General features: G+C 50.0%; 2 protein-coding genes across 5 annotated transcripts; both read right to left on the bottom strand.

Annotated features, from left to right (window-relative positions):
• Positions 1-1427: 1427 nt before the first annotated feature.
• On the bottom strand, positions 1428-11871 carry Chrnb1 (cholinergic receptor nicotinic beta 1 subunit). 3 transcript variants are annotated; one of them, XM_048448417.3, is made up of 11 exons: positions 11731-11871; positions 11502-11641; positions 10857-10901; positions 10074-10183; positions 9850-9958; positions 9442-9589; positions 8486-8695; positions 4057-4280; positions 2835-3007; positions 2348-2495; positions 1428-2107 (listed from the first exon to the last, which is right to left on the bottom strand). In XM_048448417.3, the coding sequence occupies exons 1-11, from the start codon at positions 11786-11788 to the stop codon at positions 1967-1969; spliced, it is 1506 nt and encodes a 501-aa protein (XP_048304374.1). In that variant the 5' UTR covers positions 11789-11871; the 3' UTR covers positions 1428-1966. The 3 variants fall into 3 exon arrangements, with proteins under 3 accessions (XP_048304374.1, XP_048304375.1, XP_048304376.1); XM_048448418.3 differs by lacking the exon at positions 10857-10901; XM_048448419.3 differs by lacking the exon at positions 11502-11641 and having other exon boundaries at positions 11731-11837.
• A 114-nt stretch (positions 11872-11985) lies between these two features.
• Positions 11986-19316, bottom strand: Fgf11 (fibroblast growth factor 11). 2 transcript variants are annotated; one of them, XM_087910435.1, is made up of 5 exons: positions 17248-19316; positions 15518-15628; positions 15221-15324; positions 14424-14644; positions 11986-14134 (listed from the first exon to the last, which is right to left on the bottom strand). In XM_087910435.1, the coding sequence occupies exons 1-5, from the start codon at positions 17438-17440 to the stop codon at positions 14095-14097; spliced, it is 669 nt and encodes a 222-aa protein (XP_087766561.1). In that variant the 5' UTR covers positions 17441-19316; the 3' UTR covers positions 11986-14094. The 2 variants fall into 2 exon arrangements, with proteins under 2 accessions (XP_087766561.1, XP_087766560.1); XM_087910434.1 differs by having other exon boundaries at positions 14446-14644.
• Between the last annotated feature and the right edge of the window lie 43 nt (positions 19317-19359).

The following is a 19359-nucleotide window of genomic DNA, read 5'->3' as shown; positions in this document are numbered from 1 at the left end:
CTGGAGTTTTGTAAACATTTTCAAGAGAAGCCTGAAATCCAATGTCTGTGAAATACACGTGTGTTTTGTTTGCATGTGGGTGCACTACGTGTGTACAGTGCCAGAAAAGAGGGTATTGAATCCCCTGGGACTGGAGTTCCATATGTGGGTGTGGCAATCAAACCCTGGTTCTCTAGAAGAGCAGCCAATGCTTTTCACCTCAGGATCATCTCTCTCCAGCCCTTAATTCAAATTTAAAATTATACACCTTTAATCCCAGCACTCAGGAAGCAGAAGCAAGTGGATCTCTGTGAGTTTGAAGCCAACCTCGTCTACAGAAATTCTAGGTTAGCCAGGGCTACATAGCAAGACCCTGACTCAAAAACAACCAAAACAAAGCAGCCAGTAGGGTATGATAATGCATACCTATAATCCTAGTTACTCCAAATGCAAGAAGATGGAACGTTAGAGGCTGTATAGGGACAGAGTTGACGGCCAGACTGTACAATTTACTAAGACCCAGTTTCTAAAAACAAAACAGGCATGGTGAATTATGTCCATAATCCCAGTACTTAAAAAAGGCAGAAAAATGAAGAGTTCAAAGATGTCTCGAGCAACAATAACAAAACCATGAACTCAAAAATGAAGGAAAAATAAGGGTTGGAAGTAGTTACCTACTGTTTGCAAGAACCTGGGTTCAATTTCAACTACTCTAAAACAAACCAATAAATATTGTAAACCCAAGAACACAGGCAAAACAAAAACAAATACAAAACAAAACACCATTTCAAAGCTGTGACATATGAATTCCCTATGGGCATATACTACTCTCTGCTTCATTTTACAGATATAGAAACATTCTGAGGTATGTGTGCCAAAATTAGAACTTGAATAAGGCTGTTTGTGTGAGACAGGCTCTCTCTCTGTAGCCTAACCGGGTGAAATCCACGGCAATCCTGCCTCAGCCTTCCAATACTGGGATCTCTCTCTCTCTCTCTCTTTCTCTCCTTTCCTCTCCCTCCATCCCTCCTCTCAATCTAAACTGGTCTTAAATTCAATATGTAGCAGACTTTGGCCTTGCCTCTGTCTTCCAAGTTCTGGTATTACTTCACTACCACTCTTGGATCTTCTTTTTGTCTTGTTTTGTTTTCAAAACAAGTTTCCCTGTGTAGCCTTGGCCGGTCTGGAACTTGCACTGTGGACCAGGCTGGCCTCGAATTCTGAGATCTGCCTGCTTCTGCCTCCCAAGTGCTGGGATTAAAGGTGTGTGCCACCATTGCCCATTCACTCCTAGATCTTTAAAGATTTTTTGTTTTGTTTTGTTTTTAATGTTTCTTCACTGCAAATGCACACCTTTAAGAAATAACTTTTCAGTCTAAAGGTGGCAATTGTTACAAAAATATATAAATTATAGAAAGTTAAAAAGATGAAAATGATTAATCACAACATTCTATTGTAGGCAGTATTTTTTGTATATTTCAGAATTTTTCCCCTCTCTTCATGAAATGAATGTTAAGCACTCATAGAACCTGTGTACATTGATAGGGACACTCAGAGTAGCCAACACATTTCCTGTCCTCAAAAGGCTTACAATCTATTACTTATGACTTGTAATTCTATTTCACTAGAGATCCAAGCTACACATTCAGTGTAGCTTCAAGAATCCAAACCCATGTGTGCTGGCTCACCAGGCCTGTAGTCCCAACACTTGGTAGGTTAAGGAAGTAACATTGCTGGGAGTTTGAGGCCAGCCTGGGATACATAGTTCCCGGCTAGCCTGGACCACAGAGTGAGACTCTGTCTCAAAAATAACAAAAACAAAAAACCCAGCAGGACGAACTCCTAAATAATGGCATTTCAAGTGGGTCCAAGGCACCTGCCTCCTAGCCGTAGTGCCACTTCAGCGCCTTCCCAGAAACTAGATTCTTATAGGAGCGGTTGCATCTTGAGAACTCCTGCCACTCTTGGTAAAAAGGTCCTCCGGTCTTCAAGGAAAAGGTTCAGGAGGGGGCAAATGGTACGTGGCATCTAAGAAAATGACCAGGGTCCCGACGCTTGTGAAGACGATGAATGTCCAGAGGAAAAGACGATCCACAACCATAGCCACAAACTGCCAGTCCTCCTTCAGCTAAGGGTAGGCAGGAAAAAATAATAATAAAGCTCCAGGACCGGAGCCCTGGAAAGCTCACCCCTTACAGAAAAAGGCAATTAGCTCAAGAACCAGGCCACCAGATAGCTATGAAAGAGCCAGTTAGCAAGCAGGAGGGACAAAACCAAACACATTTCCAATCAGAAACGGAAGCGACTGCTAAGGGCGGAGCTTGAGCTTTAGAGTGAAGCCTGCGGGCTTCAACCTCATTGGACTTACTGCGTCGTGGTCCTCCTGTTCCTGCAGCTGTCGGGCAATGTAGCTGATTGAAGAAATGACCTCGCGTAGCTCCTGAGGCAGACCTACAGTACGGGTTGGGCCATCGATAAATCGTCGCAGGTCCGGGGCAGATAATTCAGGCTGAAACCTGTATAAGGGGAGAAACTGTTTAGCCACACACTGGGTTCAAAGAGAGCAAGCAGTTCCGGTGTCTTAGACCCTACTCCAGCTGCCTCCTCCAATAGCCTTGTATTTCTCAAAACCTGAGAAAGCCCTTCCTGATCTCCCCGCCAGCACCGACCTCTCCAGACTTTCTTAAACTTCTGGTTCTTTAAACTTTAAAATGCCACCTTCTCGAAAAGCAAGCCGCAACAGGGTTACTACAACTCCCATGATGCTAGACCACACTATCTCTGGGAGCTTTTCCACGGTCTTCTGGGAGCTGTAGTTCTGCCTTGCCCAAGTGACTGATGCGTGTAGATCTTACCTGTTAAGTTTCGGGAAAAGAAAATCACTTGGAGGCTTCCGGATGAAATATTCATCAGTTCCTCGATCCCAGCCACTTCTTGGAGGAAAAGAGTGATGTGGTTCTGGCAGTTGGTCTCTTTCGGGTTTGGGCCTTTTCAGACCCAGATATGGCGGGAGCTTGTGAATGAAGATCTATGGAAGTGGCACAATGAAGGCTTTAATGCTTTCCAGCCTCCTTGGAAGCAGTTATCTATTCCCACTCCACAGGCTCATTCTCGTATATGCGCACTCATGGACCCACCGAGCTACACTGACAGAAATGTAACTGCACAATTTACAATGCTTTCTTTTTGAGACAGGATTTCTCTATGTAGCCCTGGCTGCACAGGCTGAACTCAGAGGTCTGCCTGCCTCTGCCCCCTAAGTGCTGAGGTTAAAGGCGTGTGCCACCATGACACGCCTGCTTAAGAGATTTTTAATGAGGGTTGGAGAGATGGCTCAGTGGTTAAGGTCTTCCGAAGGATCCTGGTTCGGTTTCCATCACCGCATGGTGGCGCATTGCCATCTGTATGTGTGTCCAGTTCCTGGGCATCTGATCCTCTTCTGGGCTCCTCAGGCACTAGGCTCACACCATAGTGCCTATTCAGCCACATAAAATCATTTTTTTTTAAAAGAACTCTTTTATGCCGGTAGTGGTGGCTCACGCTTTTAATCCCAGCACTCACGAGGCAGAGGCAGGTGGATTTCTGAGTTGAAGGAGTGGTCTACAGAGTGAATTCCAGGACAGCCAGGGCTACGCAGAGAAAACCTGTCTCAAACAAAACAAAATAAAAAAGCTCTTTAACCGGCTGGGAGTTGTCCTGAAAAATTAAGGGTTCAAAAGTCTTCTACCCTGATGGCATTTACACCTGAGGCTTCCCTGGCCCTCTAAATGAGCGGAATGGATGAAGGGCATGCAGGACCTAGGAAGTGATGAGGATAGGAAGGTAGAATGAACTGTGTGATGCCCCACCATCCAGCAGGCTTCTGCACTTCAACACTATGCCAGCTGGAGTTAACCTGGTGGGTGGAGCAGCTTCTGGACACAAAGTCAAACACCAGGATGCTCTTCCTTCTTTTAATATTTTTTTTCTGTAATTTGCAGACAGGGCCTTACTGTATAGCCCAGGCTAGCCTCATTCTTTCCCACACTGGGTTGACTGTAAGATCAGGAAGTAAGACATGTTGAAGATCTCTCTTACCTGGCGGACCCAAAAGGGCATTTGGTGGGTGTGGGGTGAGCGATGGTGCAAGTTGAGGACCACAACGCTAAGGATGACTGAGAAAGTAACGAGGATCATGGTAAACATGAGATACTTGATAATGATGGGGACTGCCAGGGAGGTCTCGGGCACTTTGTCTGCCAGCAGCAGCAGGAATACAGTAAGGGTCAGCAGGGCGAAGATAGAAAGCCCCATCTTCTCTCCTTGGAAGGCAGAGGAGAAACCAGAATTAGTCTTTTTTTTAAAAAAAAAAACCACACATTTATTTTATCGAGACATGTAGTCCTGACTGGCCTGGAATTTGCTGTGTAGCCTAGGCTGACCTCAGACTCACAGAGCTCCTCCTACTTCTGCCTCTCAAGTGCTGGGATTAAAGGCAAGGGCTAACACACTACCAGAAGAATTAGTCTTTATCAGAAGGAAGCCTCTAAGGCATAATCAGTGGTCATGTTTCCAACCTAAGGGTAGGCTTTTGGGAAAGTCATTTGTTTACAAATCTCTGCTGTTTGTTCCTCCAGCCCAAATTTCCTCTGAACTTCAGGCTTCCATCCAAATGCTTACTCAAGTTTTCTGTTGAATATGTAACAGACATCACAAACTTAACCTGGGTACAACCTAATTCCCTCACTATCAAGTACCTTAATCAGTTGAGCCATCTCTCTAGGTCTGTTTAATTTTTGAACTTCTGGTCTTCCTACCTTCAGCCCCATCCCAAGTGCTAGGATTACAGGGTTTTGCTATTACGTCTAGTTTATCCTGTGATAAGGGTCAAAGGCTTCATGCATAATAGGCAAATACTTTTCCCTGTCAGCTACACCCTAGCTCTTTTTTGAGACAAGCCCTCACTTTGTAGCTGAGAGTGACCCGCAACTCTTTGTGTAGTGTAGGCTAGCCTCAAACTCTTGATTCTCCTGTCTCTGAGTGCTAGTATATAGGAATCCACTCCCATTTTAATCTTCCCAAACCCCTTCCTGTTTTATTTTCTTTTTTAAAACTTGTCCAGAAGTCAGACATGGTAGCACACACCTTTAATCCTAGCATTTAGGATGCAGAGGCAGGCAGATCTCCCAGTTCAGGGCCAGCCTGGTCTACAAAGTGAGTTTCAGGACAGCCAGGGCTACAGAGAAATCTTGTCTTGAAAAACAAACAAACAAACAAAAAACAACGACAAGAAAAACTTGTCCTTTTCTAATGTATGACAGTAGACATTAGTTTGTTGACTGACTTCTCCGTTAGAATGTAGACTGACGAAGGTCAGTGGTTTTATTTTCTTGTTTGTTTGTTTGTTTACAGATGGGTTCTGGAGGCTGAACTCAGGGCTTCGTGCATGCATACAAGGTAAACACGCTACCAACTAAACTACATCTCTTGCTATGTCCCCTCCCCGTAGTGCTAGGGATGGAATCCAGAGCTTCCTGTATGGCAGACCAGTTCTGCCTATACCTGCTCCAGAACTCTACCACTGAGCTATAGTCAATCAATTTTATTATTTTTATTCCCTGATGCATTTGCAGTGCCTAGCATATCACAGAATCCCACAGATATAGTTGCATGAATGAATAGACCAATCTCTGTAGTTTTTCCAAGAACAATGCAGCAATTTGAAGAATCTAAAAATAAAACAGTATACAAAAGAGGCCAGTTCTTTCTGTGTCATACAAGAGGCCTTACAAACTTCATGAAAGGTATTGAAATAAGCCATATGGTTTGCTCTATTTTGGTCCTGTAATATTAGGTTTCAAGATTGCCCTGTTCTAGAAAGGAGTGATTATACTTGTAAGTAGGTTCTTTTTCTTTTTAACATTGTACGTGTGTGTGTGTGCACATGTTCCTGTCATAGGGCACCTAGAGATATTCAAGAACAACTTGTGGGTTCCATATCGGACTCAAGCCCTCAAGCTTGGTAGCAAGCATCTTGCCTGCGGAGCCTTCCTGCTGGACCTGGAAGAGTATTCTCCAACTGCATCTCTCTCTCTCTTCCTGGATGGAGGACTTGATTGATGCCAGAGATGAGGAAAATACAGGGGTTTGTTTGTTTTCATATTTGCTTACTATGTTATTTTTTTTTTTTTGAGACAGGCTCTTGCTTAGGAAGCTCCAGGTGATCTCATACTCAGTGGTCTCAAACTCTTGGTAATTCTCCTGCCTCAGCTTTCCAAGTGCAGGGAAGGAAACACTAGAAGCAAGGTCTCTGAGTAAGACTGATACTGACCTGGACGCAATGCCAGACAAATGCATCAACTCGCTCAGCCTCTTTACCCTTCTCTTAAAAGGGAATGAGAATTCGGCACTTACCTGAAAGGTTATTGTAAAGCTTAGAATTAATACGTAAAATTCTATTGTATTGCCTTACATCAACTTCTCAAAAGTAATTAAAAAACAAACAAAAACACATTTACATAGATCCAGCTAGGTACTGGGTATAGTTTTATTAACCCAGTTAATCTTCAAAATAATTCTAGGGGGCTGGGAAGATGGCTCAGAGGTTAAGAGCACTGGCTGCTTTTTCAAAGGTCCTGAGTTCAATTCCCAGCAACCACATGGTGGCTCACAACCATCTGTAATGAGATCTGGTGCCCTCTTCTGGCCTGCAGGTGTACATGCAGGCAGAACACTGTGTACATAATAAATAAATAAATAAATAATTCTATATGGGGGCTGAAGAGATGGCTCAGAGGTTAAGAACATTGCCTGCTCTTCCAAAGGTCCTGAGTTCAATTTCCAGCAACCACAAGGTGGCTCACAACCATCTGTAATGAGGTCTGATGTCCCCTTCTGGCCTGCAGGCATACACACAGACAGAATATTGTATATGTAACAAACAAACAAACAAATAAATAAATAAATAATTCTATGCAGTAGGGACACTGACTGTCCCATTTCCTGACCAGGGGCCTCAGACACACAGTCATTATGGAATTTGACCAGGGTTACCCTGTTACTATATTGTATTTCCTTATAGAGAAAAGTCAGCTGTCATTCCCTAGGAAGACTGCCAGTTAAAGCACCGGTTGGTGTCTGAAGGGAGGAGGGGGGTTATTCACTGGGAATGGGAAACAGAAAAAGGAAAGTTGGCTTAGCTTGGAATTTGGTTTGTCATGGACATGGGAACTCTATGAACAGGAGGCTAGGACTCCAGAGGGAAGAGTGAACACGTTACTGGTGAGGAGAAGTCAGCAGCAGAGGGGGTGCAGGGCTTACTTATATTGGGGTCTACTTGTGCATGGGGGGAATCTTGGATTGCGGATATCCAACCCATGATGGTTTGAGTTGGCAAGAAAACTGTCCTGGGTGCTAGAGAGATAGCTCAGTAGTTCAGAACACTTACTGCTTGTCAAGATTAGCTTCAGTTTGTCAACTTGACATATCTGGGAAAAAGGAACTTCAGCTGAGGAATTATCTGTGAGTATGTATGGGGGCACTTTCTCAATTGCTAATTGATGTAGGAGAGCCCAGTTCACCATGGACAGTGCCATTCCTGGGTGGGTGATCCTGGATTGTGTAAAGAAAGGAGCCGAGTTGAGCAAGTCAGAGGAAGTAAGTCAGTAAAAGCAATGTTCCTTCATGGTCTGTGCCTTACTTCTTAGCTTGAGCTCCAGCCTTGGCTAACCTCAATGATGAACTGTAACCTGTAAGTCAAATAAAACCCTTTCCTCCCAGAACTTGGTTCCAGTAAGTCTTTTATCACAGCTACAGAGAAACAAACTAGACCACTGCTCAATTCGAGGACGGGAGTTCAGCTCCCAAGGCCACTGCTCTATCCGGGGACTGGGGTTCGGCTCCCAAGGCCCACCTCAGGAGACTCACAAATGCCTGGAACTCCATCTGGAAAGGATCCAATGCCCCACTTCTGACCTTCATGGGCATTTGAGTGTGTGTGCGTGCACACACACACACACACACACACACACACACACATCTTTTTGCGGGGGAAGGGGTTGAGACAGTATTTCTCCATAAAACAGCCCTGGCTGTCCTGGAACTCGCTCTGTAGACCAGGCTGGCTTCAAACTCACAGAGATCCGCCTGCCTCTGCCTCCTGAGAGCTGGAATTAAAGGCATGCGCCACCACCACTTGGTTCACACATACATCTTTTGTTTGTTTGTTTGTTTTTAATGATTTTTTGAGACAGGGTTTCTCTATGTAACTTTGTCTGGAACTCTCTCTCTCTCTGTAGAACAGGCCAACCTTGAATTCACAGAGATCCCCCTGCCTCTGTCTCCCAGGTGCTGGGAGTAAAGGTGTGTGCCACCTCCGATTGGCTTCACACATACATCTTCAAAACAAAACAAAACAAAGCAGCAGCAACAACAACAAAACAACAACAACAAAAAATCAACCTGGACTAAAGGTGAGGAGGAAAGGCTGGGCTAGTGACCCGGAGAGCTGGGACCCCTTGCTGTTTACCCGCATCTGGTGGGAGGTAGAAGACAAAGATGGCCAGGAGAGTGATGAGGACGCACGGGGCAATGACGTTGACCAGGTAGAAGAGAGGCTTCCGCCGAATAATGAGATAGAAGATAACTTCCTCGCGATGTCCTTCCTTCCCTCCTCTAGGATCCCCTGGGAGTTGGATTAACCTAGAAGGTTTGTGGATAATCTCCCATTGGCCATTCTCTGGAGGAGGGGACAGAGGAGGCAAACTCAGGTGTAGTAGCTGTCTAGTTAGTGCCTGGTATAGCACACTGCTAGGAAGTCTTTCTCAAATAAACTTAAACAACTCTCAATTTCCATACTTTTCTACTTTTAATAATAATAATATTATTATAGTGTGGGGTGTGTGTGTGTGTGCGCGTGCGCACGCACATGCCACCATGTAAATTCTAAGATCAGGGGACTTTTGGGAGGTCCCTCCTTCCACCGCAGGTTCCAGGGACTGAATTCAAGTTGTCAGATTTACACTGCGAGAACTTTATCCCTGAGCCATCTCATCTCTGTGTTTTTGTCTGTTTTAAGAATCAGGGTCTCATCTGACTAGTGGTGGCACAGGCCTCTAATCCCAGCACTTGGGAGACAGCGGCAGTTGGATCTCTGTGAATTCGAGGCCAGACTGGTCTACAAAGTGAATACCAGGACAGTGAGGATTGTTATACAGAGAAACCCTGTCTCAAAACAAACAAACAAAAAAAGAAAGAAAGAAATCAAGGTCTCTGAATATAGTCCAGCCTGGCCTTGAATGTGCAGCAATCCTCCTGCCTCAGCCTTTCAAGTGCTAGCATTGAAAGTATTAGTCACCACACTTGGCTTCAGTGTCCATATTTGCAGCCTTGCAAGACCCACCTTGCTGACCCCACCAGTGTACCCTGAACATAGATACCGGAGCTTGTTTGTCACCCTTGGAAGTGAGACCCCCGCCTACTCACCAATGAAGGTCCCTTCATGAATGTAGATTTCCTGCCTCTCCTGCCCATCAGGACCCAGGCCTGTCTTCAGACTGACCTCAGAGCTGTCATAGCTGTAAGAACTAAACACCATGGTGCAATTCTGCCAGTCAAAGGGGAAGTAGGTGACCTGAATGGAGGGGAAGACACTGGAGCTGCCAGAGGACTGGGAAGGACTAGGGAAGTTTGGGAGGTCATTGGATGGCAGTTACAAAAGAGAAGGGGTCATCAGGGAAATGGCAGAGAATTGCTATGGAAGACTGAAAACCAAGGAAAGTGTGCAGTGCTATGGAAAGTCGGGGCAAACAAGAGGTGAGGGTCAGGGATACAGGACTGGGAGCAGCTGGGGAGTCGGGGGGGGGGGTCCAAGAACAGACAAAGCCTGGAAACCTGGATGCTGCAACTGCTGCGATACAGGCCAGGGGGTTGCCAGCGCACAGAGCCCTCGGAGGATACCACGACGTTAATGTCCAGAGCAATGTCAAAATTTCCATCATTGCTGCAGGAAAGAGATCCTTTCCTATGGGATCTGGATCTGTCTTCCGGACTCCCTCCCCAGCCACACCTCATTACTGCCCCCCCCCACGTGCCCCCAGGCTTTGGAAAGACTCAACTTGTTCATTAGCACCACGTCAGGAAGCCACACAGATTCAGCGGTGATGCCAAGAGAGTTGATGCCATCATGTTCTGCAGGATCCCAGCTTAACCTGTAGTCTGTCCACTCCTAAGGAAACAGAGGCTAAAGGGCTGCTCAGGGAGAGACTTAGGATGTCTGAGAGGGTACCCAGGAAGAGGGTGCAAAGGCCTGACTGCAGGGTAAGGCGAAAGGGCTCTGGCTCTGCCTCCAGTCTCTGGGATGCACACCAACTAGTTTCCTTCCTCTTGCACTGAACTCTATTTTTTTAGTCTCTAAAATCAGATACGGGTCCTGGAGAGATGACTTAGTGGGTAATGGCACTGAATCTCTTCCAGAGGATCAAGGTTTGATTCCCAGCGCCTACAAGGAAGTCACAACCAGCTGTAACTCTAGTTCCAGGGATCAGACGCCCTCTTCTGGCTTCCATGGGCATTAGGCATGCATGAGGTGCACAGACACGCATTCAGGCAAAATACCCATACACATAAAATAAAAATAAAACAAATTAAAAAGTAATTGAAGAGGCTGTACTAGACACCCTCTACTACAGTGGTTTTAAAGGATGAGAATACAAATTAATGACGCCAATTTATGTTTTAAACAGTTAGGAAGGAATTGTTTATAGAAGCTTCCTTTTCGGTTATTATATATGTGTTTTATGAAGTCATTATACAAAAAAAAAATCTTACAGGGCTGAGCATTCCAAGAGATTAATGTAATGTGGCAGGATGCCCTACCCTAACCCACAGGGTCTCCGTACCAGGTCTAAGTACACCTTTGTGCTCATTTCTTCATCCTTCTCGTTCTAGAAGGGAAAATTTTAAGGCAGAAATGAAATGAAGTGGGAGGAAATGAAGGTTCGGGGTCACTTTCTCAAAAAAAAAAAAATCTACCCCCTTTCTCTAAGCTGCATCTTTTTGGGTACAAACCCCATCTCAGAAATTGAGTGGGTAACACCTGCCTCTGCCTCGAAACATCAGACAGACCTCGCCGCCTGCTTCCCTTGCCTTTCACCTCCTGGTTCAATTACGGGCCACACCCAGCGGCTAATCCACAGAATCTCCGCCCCGGGCTGTTCCTTGACTCCCTGAGCACCCAACTCTGCTGGACCCGGCCGGAATCCAACACGGCCCCGCCTCGAGGTCCTCCCGCTAGCCGGTCCTTCGTCCTCAGCTCCGCCTCAAACCCTGCCCACAGGAGGGTTAACAGAGCAGTATTCAGGACCCGGCAAATAGGCCACGCCCACAATCCCGTTCATTGGTTCCTATTTCCACTCGATCTCCGCCCACAGCCTGTCCATCTCACCTCAGACCCCACCTCCAGGCTGCCACTCCTCCAGGCCGCCTCTAAAGTCACGCCCCCAGTCTGCCCCGCCCAGCGACCTCCACCGGCAGGGCGCCCTCACCAGGCTGATGAGCTGCGCCAGTGTGAGGCCAATGCTGACCCCGACGCGGTCTCCCACCTCCCGCGCGGGCCGCACCGAGTTATCATAGTTCGAGAAAAGTTTCTCAAGCAGTCGGCCTTCGGCTTCCGAGCCGCGGGCGCCTGACAAAGGAAAGCCCTAAGTGACCCTCGGGTGACTGGCCGCGACCATTGCCCTTGTCGTTGCCTCTTCGGGGCCCAGACTGACTTACCTGGGGCGAGGGGTGCCCCGAGCACCCCCAGAAGCAGCAGCAGCGCCCCAAAGGTCATGGCCCTGCCGCTTCGCTAGTGAGTTTGTCCGGAGAGCGGCCGGGGCCACCAGGACAGGGGAAGTGACGAGGCGCCCAGGAATGTGCACCTGTTGTCGGGAGACCAGCCGCCAGCCCACCCGTCCCGCCCTCTAGACTTGGTCCCGCCCGGAACAACTGCGGTCCCCCTCCACTCACAAATGCCAGACCACACTCTGGTTGTATAAATCATCTTTAATTAGAGAAAGCTTGAAGACCCGGTCCCCTGAGAGTAGAGCAGGAGATGGGCGGAGCCTGAGCGGGGTGTGTGTGACAGAGGGGGGGGCATCTCTTGCAACAAGCGAGAAATAAAAGGGCCTGAGGAAAAGTGTCCTGCCTTTGGGTACGAACCCCTCCCATAGGACCTCCATAGCCGTTCCACCTACATCTACTAGACTCGGTATCCACCCCCTATTTTACTAGAGACTCCCCGTCTTCAGGTCCTTTTTGGGTACTTAAAACCCAGCTGAGGTTATAAGCTATAGGTAAAGTAAATTCTATTTAGTTAGAAGCTCTGGGGATATATGAGGTCTGGGAGCCCAAGAGGACCCTCCTTTCCTAGGCCTGACCTGCAGGAGGGAGAAGTTGGACTTATTGCTGAGTTGGGGGGCTCCTTGCTGTGGGGGGTTCAAGGTGTGTCACTAGCTGTCCTTTTTAATTCTAGAGTTATATCCCTCCAGATCTCAGTTTTGTTTGAGACAGGGTCTCCTATAGCCCAGGCTGGTCTTGAACTCCCTACGTAGCCCAGGCTAGCTCTTTATTCCCAATTCTTTTTCCTCCACCTCACAAACCACCACACCATATCAAGCAAAGGACCTCAGCCTTAAGAGGCAAATGTAAGAGATTCCTGCTGAGGTAGCTAAGTGTTGATGTCTCCCCAAAGCAGTCAAAGTCTGCCATTTCCCTCCTCTCGGCTTCCCTACCACGAACCAGGTATAGTCTGCCAGAAATCCTGTACCTTTCCCTAGGCTCTTGTTTCCCTGGCAGAACCCCAGTTGCAATGCTAAAACTAGAAAACACGTAAAAGTAAGGTTAGCATTCTAAAGGGAAGAAGATTTTAGAAAATTCTCTAGGAAAAACAAACAGTGGTTCTTGATCCATTCAGTACTGATTAGTAAGTGTGTTCTCTCTCTCTCCCTCTCCCCCACCCTCTGTGTATGTGTGTGTGTGTGTGTTTACACGCACGTGCGTGGTTTTTCAGACAGGGTTTTGCTATTATAGCTCAGGATGGTCTCCAACTCGAAATCCTTCTGACTCAGTCTCCCAGGCTGAATTAGGCTTGTGCCACTAAGCATAGCTCAGAACTAATTAGTTCTTAATGAATCATTGCTCAGTTCTATCCATAGCTCATTCTTAAATAATCATTACAGGAAGTAGAAGGGTGGGTTTAGAACTTACTCTAGTACAATAATATGTCTATACAGGCCCAAGTTCCATCCTGGAAAGGGGGCTGAGAGTCATGGTCTATGTGCTAGAGCTGAGAGTCAGGAGGAAGTATGGCTCCAAAAAGGCCTAGAACACCGTGCTCTAGAACTGGGTGTCTCTGGGATAAGAAGGTTTTACATGTGGTGTGGCCGGAGGCTGGTTCCAAGGCCAATGGCTACATTAGGAGGCTCAAATTCAGCCTCTTTTTTTTTTTTTAAACCAGGGGGTTCCATCTAGGTCAAGGATAGAAGTTTAAAGGATCCATGCCTGGGTTCCAATACAGAACACAGAATGGCCCTGGCTGGGTGTTCAGCTGGGTCAGAACCTGTCCAGACCAAGGCAGAAGGCAGAGCAGAGAGAGGAGGAAACTAGTTCTGAGTGCCAGTGGCCGACCTAGAAAGCTATGGCTTTGCGGCAATGTAAAGGAGTGTGTGGCTTCGGAAACTGGCTCCGCCAGGGTGAGGAGTGCTAATTCCCTTGCTTTGTCAGTTCTGGAAGCCCCAGGGCCATTTCAGGAAAAACTGGGGTTCTTTGGGGCAGGGGGGGGGAGAAGCTAGTGTGGAAAGAAATAGGTGGATCAGCCAGGATGATTTCAGGCACCCCCATCTCAGAAGCTCTCTTAGGCCCCAGGATCTAAGAGCTCAGCAGCTCCAGGAGTCCCAGCCAGCCTCTAAGCTCCCTCAGGGTACAGCACCTGGTGAGACCTGGCTGCTTAGGGCATGTCTGTAGCAACAGGGTGAGAGCAGCAAGGCCTGGAGCAGGGCTAGGAGGCAGGCTGTGGCGGTGGCCAGCTCACCAGAAGTGCAGGGGGCCTCCAGTCCAGGGAATACATCTCAAGGGGCAGGGGGACTGGAAGGGGAGGTCTCAGGGACACTGTGGAGAGAAGGTTCCCGGTACATGGCCACTGTGAAGGGGAGAGAGAGAGAGAGAGAGAGAGAGAGAGAGAGAGAGAAGTACGGAAGGAGAGTTAGGTACACAGAGAGCCAGGAAGAGTCAGAGCTCTGAGAGGCCTCCCTTCCCTTATGCTCATCCTTAGAGATCCCCAACCCAAAGGAAGAGAGCTCCCCACATCCCCAAAGGCTAAAGCCTTCCCGCCTTGGCCTATCATTACAGCATCTTGTTTAATATTTATGACCTGGGCTGTGCGACACTAAATATTCATGTCAAGGTCAATACCCTCCCACATAACCCACCTTTTCTTGAGCCCATACCCACCCTCCAGGAGCTTGGGCACAAAGTGGGCAGCTGCCTTGGTCTTCTTGACTCGGTTTCCCTTCATGACCCGGCCCTCCTTGTCCAGGCCTAGGTACCAGGCCCGGCCAGAACGACGCTGGCGGTACAGAGCAGAGGCGTACAGGACATAGTAATTCTCAAAGACGCACTCCTTAAAGCGACACTCTGCTGTGAAATGTGGCTGAGGAACAAAGATCCAGAAAGAAGCATGGACAGACACACACACATACACGCACACACACCAGAGAGAGACAGGGAGACAGGGGGGGGGAGGGGGGAGTTATATCACTGGCAGAAGGGAGCCCTTGGGAGAAGCAGTCAAGATATAATCCATACATTTTTTCAAAAGGAGGGATGGCAACTACTGAGTCCACACAGAAACCAGAGCACAGAGAAAATAAGGAAGAGCCTGGTAGGCCACCCAGGGACAGGAACTAGATTTATAGGGGCTCTGGAAATAGGATCTCTACTCTGCGTTCCCAGTCTCTTACTACTTCCTATCCAGAGGAAAGATGAGGTTTCTAGGTGACAGGCTGAGAAGTGGGGCCCTTCTGAAAGAGTCAGCCGGCCAAAGAGCCTGGGGTACTTGAGGGTGGGCGGTGCAGGTAGAGACCGGATGCATTCTCCAGGACCACTTTTGGAACAGGCAGTGAGTCAACCAAAACAGGAAGGACAGAGTCCTGGGTACAAGTCCTGTCTGTAGCAAAGGATGGTCATGCTGAGGGTGTCCCTAGATCACTCAGTCTCATTGTCTTACCGAGCTGTACAATAGCCCCTCGGCATTCATGGCCATGTAGTGGCCCAGCTTGGCACTCTGGATGGTGACCACACGGAGCCCCACGGGAATCAAATTGAAGTGGGCTGGGGAGTAGAGAGCAGATATCAGACCCAAGCGCCTCGCTCCCATCTGAGAACCCTCCCCACACCAGCTCCACTCTCCCCTTGGGGTTCAAGAGCACAGACTGAAGACAACAAAGCCTGAAGAGGAGACAGGATTGTCACCTCCTGTCCCCTGCTCCCCACTTCCCACCCTGCAGCTGGCTTCCCCTCTCACTGAAGGAGCTGGTGTCCTCTGGGGTGCCCTGGATGCTCCCATCGGGATTCGCCTGGAGGTAGAAACCCTGGCGGCAGAACAGTTTGGTGACGATGCCTTTGAGCTGAGGCTCTGGAGAGAGAGACATTCATCTTTGAAAATGACATCTTTGTTCCCAGAAACATTCCTACACTTGGCGGGCTCACAGGCTAGAAGGAAGGGGAAAGACACAGAAGACGGTTCCGGGGGGGGGGGGGCAGCTCTCTTACCCTTCAAGCAAGTTTCCTTCCACCCCTCTTCAATTCCTGAGGAAGCTGGGGTGTGGGTCCTTTCCGCTTTCTCTAATCAGGAGCGTCAGCTTAATTTATTGAAATTTATTTAAATGGCTTAATTCCTTCTCCTCACCGGAGTTGGGGGAGGGGGCGGAGAGGAGGTAGAGGAGAGAGACAGAGAAGGCGACGGACAGTGCTAGAGACGCAGGGCAATGTGTTTGCAAATGTCGGGGTGAGCAGCAAGGTGACCACAGGGAAGGGGCTCCCCCTCAGAAGTAGGGGTGGGACTGGGCTTGATGGACGCTGACTCAGCACCTGCTGCTGCAGCTGCCGCTTGCTTGGCGCGGGCCTTGTTTTGGCTCAGCGCCGGCCTGTCTGACACTGACCCATCTGTTTGTCTGTCTGTCTGTCCGTCAGTCAGTCGGCAGGCTCACGAGGGTCCAGTTTCCCCGAGGTTGAGACTCTACCCTTCAGCCAGGTAACTGGCCTGGGATGGGGAACATTCATACCATACCAAGGAAGAGGGGACAGAGAGGGAGAAGCGAGCTGCATCACGTGGGGGCTGGGTCCCACTCAGAGGGTGGGCTGCGGACTGTACCACTACCTACCGTTGGTGGTGGGGGAGGAGGGCGCAAGGGGCTACCCCTAGGGGAACCGGCAGAGGCCTGGAGAGAGACCAGAGGACTCCCTAACTGTCGGACCTGGACGGGAATCACAAACCAACCCCTACACCTCTCCTTTCCCACGACTTGCTCTCTGCCGACTTCCCTGTTCCCGCTTGTAAGTGGTACGAGCCCCCAAGTCTCTGTGCAGGTCTTCAGCCTGAACTGTGTGTGAGTTCCTACTAGCAGAGGGTCCCTGGAGCTTGTAGCATCGGGTCGCCCGGGAGTAATGGGAGGGGGTGCTCAGCACCCTTCTCGAAGCGCAGGTCACAGAAGGAGGGCGTACGGAGGGGGCTGACTGACGAGGTAGCTGCAAGGACACCCGGGGGAGAGCTAGAGAGATTGGCTCCTGGCCAGGAGAGCTCGACCAGGAGGAACAGAGCCCAAGCGTGGAGGGGCGGGAGAACCGGAGCGGGGGCGGGGCAGCCAGGGCTGCAGAAACCCTCGGGGTGACCCAAGCGTCCAGAACCCCCTAGGTCCCTCCGCTTCGGATAGAAAGAATCGCGAGAACCTGCACGTAGGCGAAGAGCCGTGGGGGTGGGGAGTCCTGTGTTGAAGGGGGACAGACAGGAGCCGAGAAGCTTGGATCTTTAGACTTGGCCCCCCAAAACCTTCCCTTTGCCCTCGAAAGCAAGGAGACTCGGCATTACGGACAAAGAGGAAGGAAACTGAAGCATAGTCCCGTAGATTTTGCCGATCTGGCCCACCTCTTTTACTTTTGGAACACCCACCCCCTCATCATCGGCTGGATTCTCCAGGGTCCCTGGTCTCAGCAGAAGGACTTCTGGCCCGGAGACCCCGCCCTAGCCACACTCACCTGGGCCGCGGTCCTGTCTCGTGGGCCGCCCCCCGCACAGTCGCACCTTGGACAGCAGGATGAGGAGCTGCTTCTGGCAAAGAGACTTGGTGCCGCGGGGACACACGCGCCGCTGCGCCGACACCGGCCGGCTGCTCCCGGGCTCGCGGACCTCCCGCTTCTGTCGGATCAGGCTACTGGCCAACGCCGCCATAGCGCTCCGGGAGGAGACACCCCCAAACCAGCAAGCTCCCGGAGCACCCTGGGCTCCCCTAGAGGAGCCCTCTCACCAGGGCATGCTCTGGACCCAACCCACCGCCCCACCCACAGGACCTAAGGATAAGCCCGCAGACCCCCTTACCTCCCTCGCAAACCACCAGCTCCCACCCTTGGGCCCGGCACTAGCTCCAGCGGCTCCAACAGCCTATGCACTCCTCAGCTGACCTCACCCATGAATTATGACCCCTAACGAAAGCTCTCCCCTTCCCTCCTCTCTGGCCTCTGTCCCAGTTCCTCTATCCCAAAGTCAAGACCCTCCTAAATTTTCAAGATGTGTTCTCAATATCCTCAGAGTTCTTTCCACCCTATTTTGGGGCCGCTCCTGCCCAGCCTACTCTTGTAACCTGAAGGGTGTGGGTCTTTAGCTTTGGGGACATTAGCTCACCCTGGGCTGCTGTCAATGTCAGAGAGGAACCCAGCCCTGATGTTTTTTCCTTTGCTATACTCTAAATGGAGTGTCTCTCCCACTTTCTTCAAACATCCCCCCAAATATGTCTCAATACCCAGGCTGTCTCAGCTGTCGGGGAGAAGGGGTTCCCAGATCCTCTGGCTGAATAATACTTTTCTTCACGGGGTTCCACGACCTGGGGTTCCAGCTGCTGAGACCATTTCCTCACTTTGTCACCCTCCACTCCTTTTGAAGTCACCTCCAAACCAGCCTTTCCAAGTGCATACACCAGGTGGTTGTCTGGAGGGCCCTCTGTCACCCCCGAAACAAGGGGCATCAGTCGCTTTTTTTGTCTTCTGGTGGCCCTTTTCAATTTCCCGAGGAACAACTGGCACTGCTTAGCTCACACACTCTCCAATCTAACAAGGCCCCCAAGAGAGGAGTGTACCCACGTTGCCACCACTCCTCAAACGTAAACAGGCCTTAATAAGTCATAGCGCATCAGAGCTTCCTGCGACAGGGTTTCCTCGTCCTCCCTGGGGATTACTATAGCACCCCTTCCTTTCCCCGACGCCCCTCAACCTGTCCTGTCCTGTTGATCCGGGCGACGGGTGCCGCGGGCTCGGACTCCAGGCTCCTCCCTCCCTGTCACCCGCAAGCGGAGGTTCCCCCCAACGCCGGCCTAGGTGTCCCGGACCCCCAGAAAGAAGTGAAGATGTCTCTGCAGAGGGCCCCGGTTCGGCAAAGTCAGAGCACTGGGCCTGGAGGTTGGACCAGGCGGAGCGGCGGTGGCAGCAGCAGCAGCGGCGGCTGTGGGAAGCTGAGGCGGCGGCGGCGACAGAAGCTCCCCTCCTCTGCGAGCCGGTCCGGGGGCGGGGCAGGGGGCGGAGACGCTGGGAAAGAGGGAGGCGAAGCTGGGCGGGCGGAACCCTGGGGTTCCTTGGAAGCTGTGAGTGGGGACGGTTTCAGAGGCAGGCGGAGTCCAGGCAAGGCCTGCAAGTCTCGGGGTTCAGAGGAGACGAGACAAGGAAGCCTGATGCGGCGAGGTTGGGGGGCGGGGGGCCCTAGACGGAATGGCCGACAGTGAGGCAATGGAAAGCGACCCTATCGCCTGGGATGGAAGTGAGGACAGAAATGGATGAGAAAAGTGGGGGTAGGGGCGCGGTGGAGAAACGGGGGTAGTTGTGCCACCCAGTCTGGTCTGTAATCCGGCCTTCATATCTCCCTGCTTTGGTGTAAGACAAATTAATCAGAACCAGATTTCCAAAAGCCAGTTCCCGCATTTTGCTATTCCTCCTGTCCGCTGCTGACTCTGAAAGACTCCGACAGAGAAACAGCTCGGAAGCAGCACCGGGATAGGAGGGGTGCCGGCCAGATTTAAAGAACTTGGGCCTCAGGCAGGGCAAAACACTGGGGGAGACTTTTTAGGAAGGAAGCTTTGGACCCAAGACACAGACTGTCTGCGA

This window comes from Myodes glareolus, chromosome 9, assembly GCF_982192425.1.
Source record: "Myodes glareolus chromosome 9, mMyoGla1.1, whole genome shotgun sequence".
Lineage (NCBI taxonomy): Eukaryota > Metazoa > Chordata > Mammalia > Rodentia > Cricetidae > Myodes > Myodes glareolus.
Note: the sequence above shows the minus strand (reverse complement) of the source record. Positions and strands in the feature narration are given on the sequence as shown.

Coding starts and splice junctions, on each gene's coding strand:
- Chrnb1 (XM_048448417.3), bottom strand. CDS start 11,788: ATGACCTTTGGGGCGCTGCTGCTGCTTCTGGGGGTGCTCGGGGCACCC. Junction 11,642..11,730: donor CGGGGCACCCCTCGCCCCAG/GTAAGTCAGTCT, acceptor TTCCTTTGTCAG/GCGCCCGCGGCTCGGAAGCC. Junction 10,902..11,501: donor TGGCGCAGCTCATCAGCCTG/GTGAGGGCGCCC, acceptor TTTCCCTTCTAG/AACGAGAAGGATGAAGAAAT.
- Fgf11 (XM_087910434.1), bottom strand. CDS start 17,440: ATGGCGGCGTTGGCCAGTAGCCTGATCCGACAGAAGCGGGAGGTCCGC. Junction 15,629..17,247: donor GAGACAGGACCGCGGCCCAG/GTGAGTGTGGCT, acceptor CTCTCTCTCCAG/AGCCTCAGCTCAAAGGCATC. Junction 14,645..15,220: donor AGGGGCTATTGTACAGCTCG/GTAAGACAATGA, acceptor TTTGTTCCTCAG/CCACATTTCACAGCAGAGTG.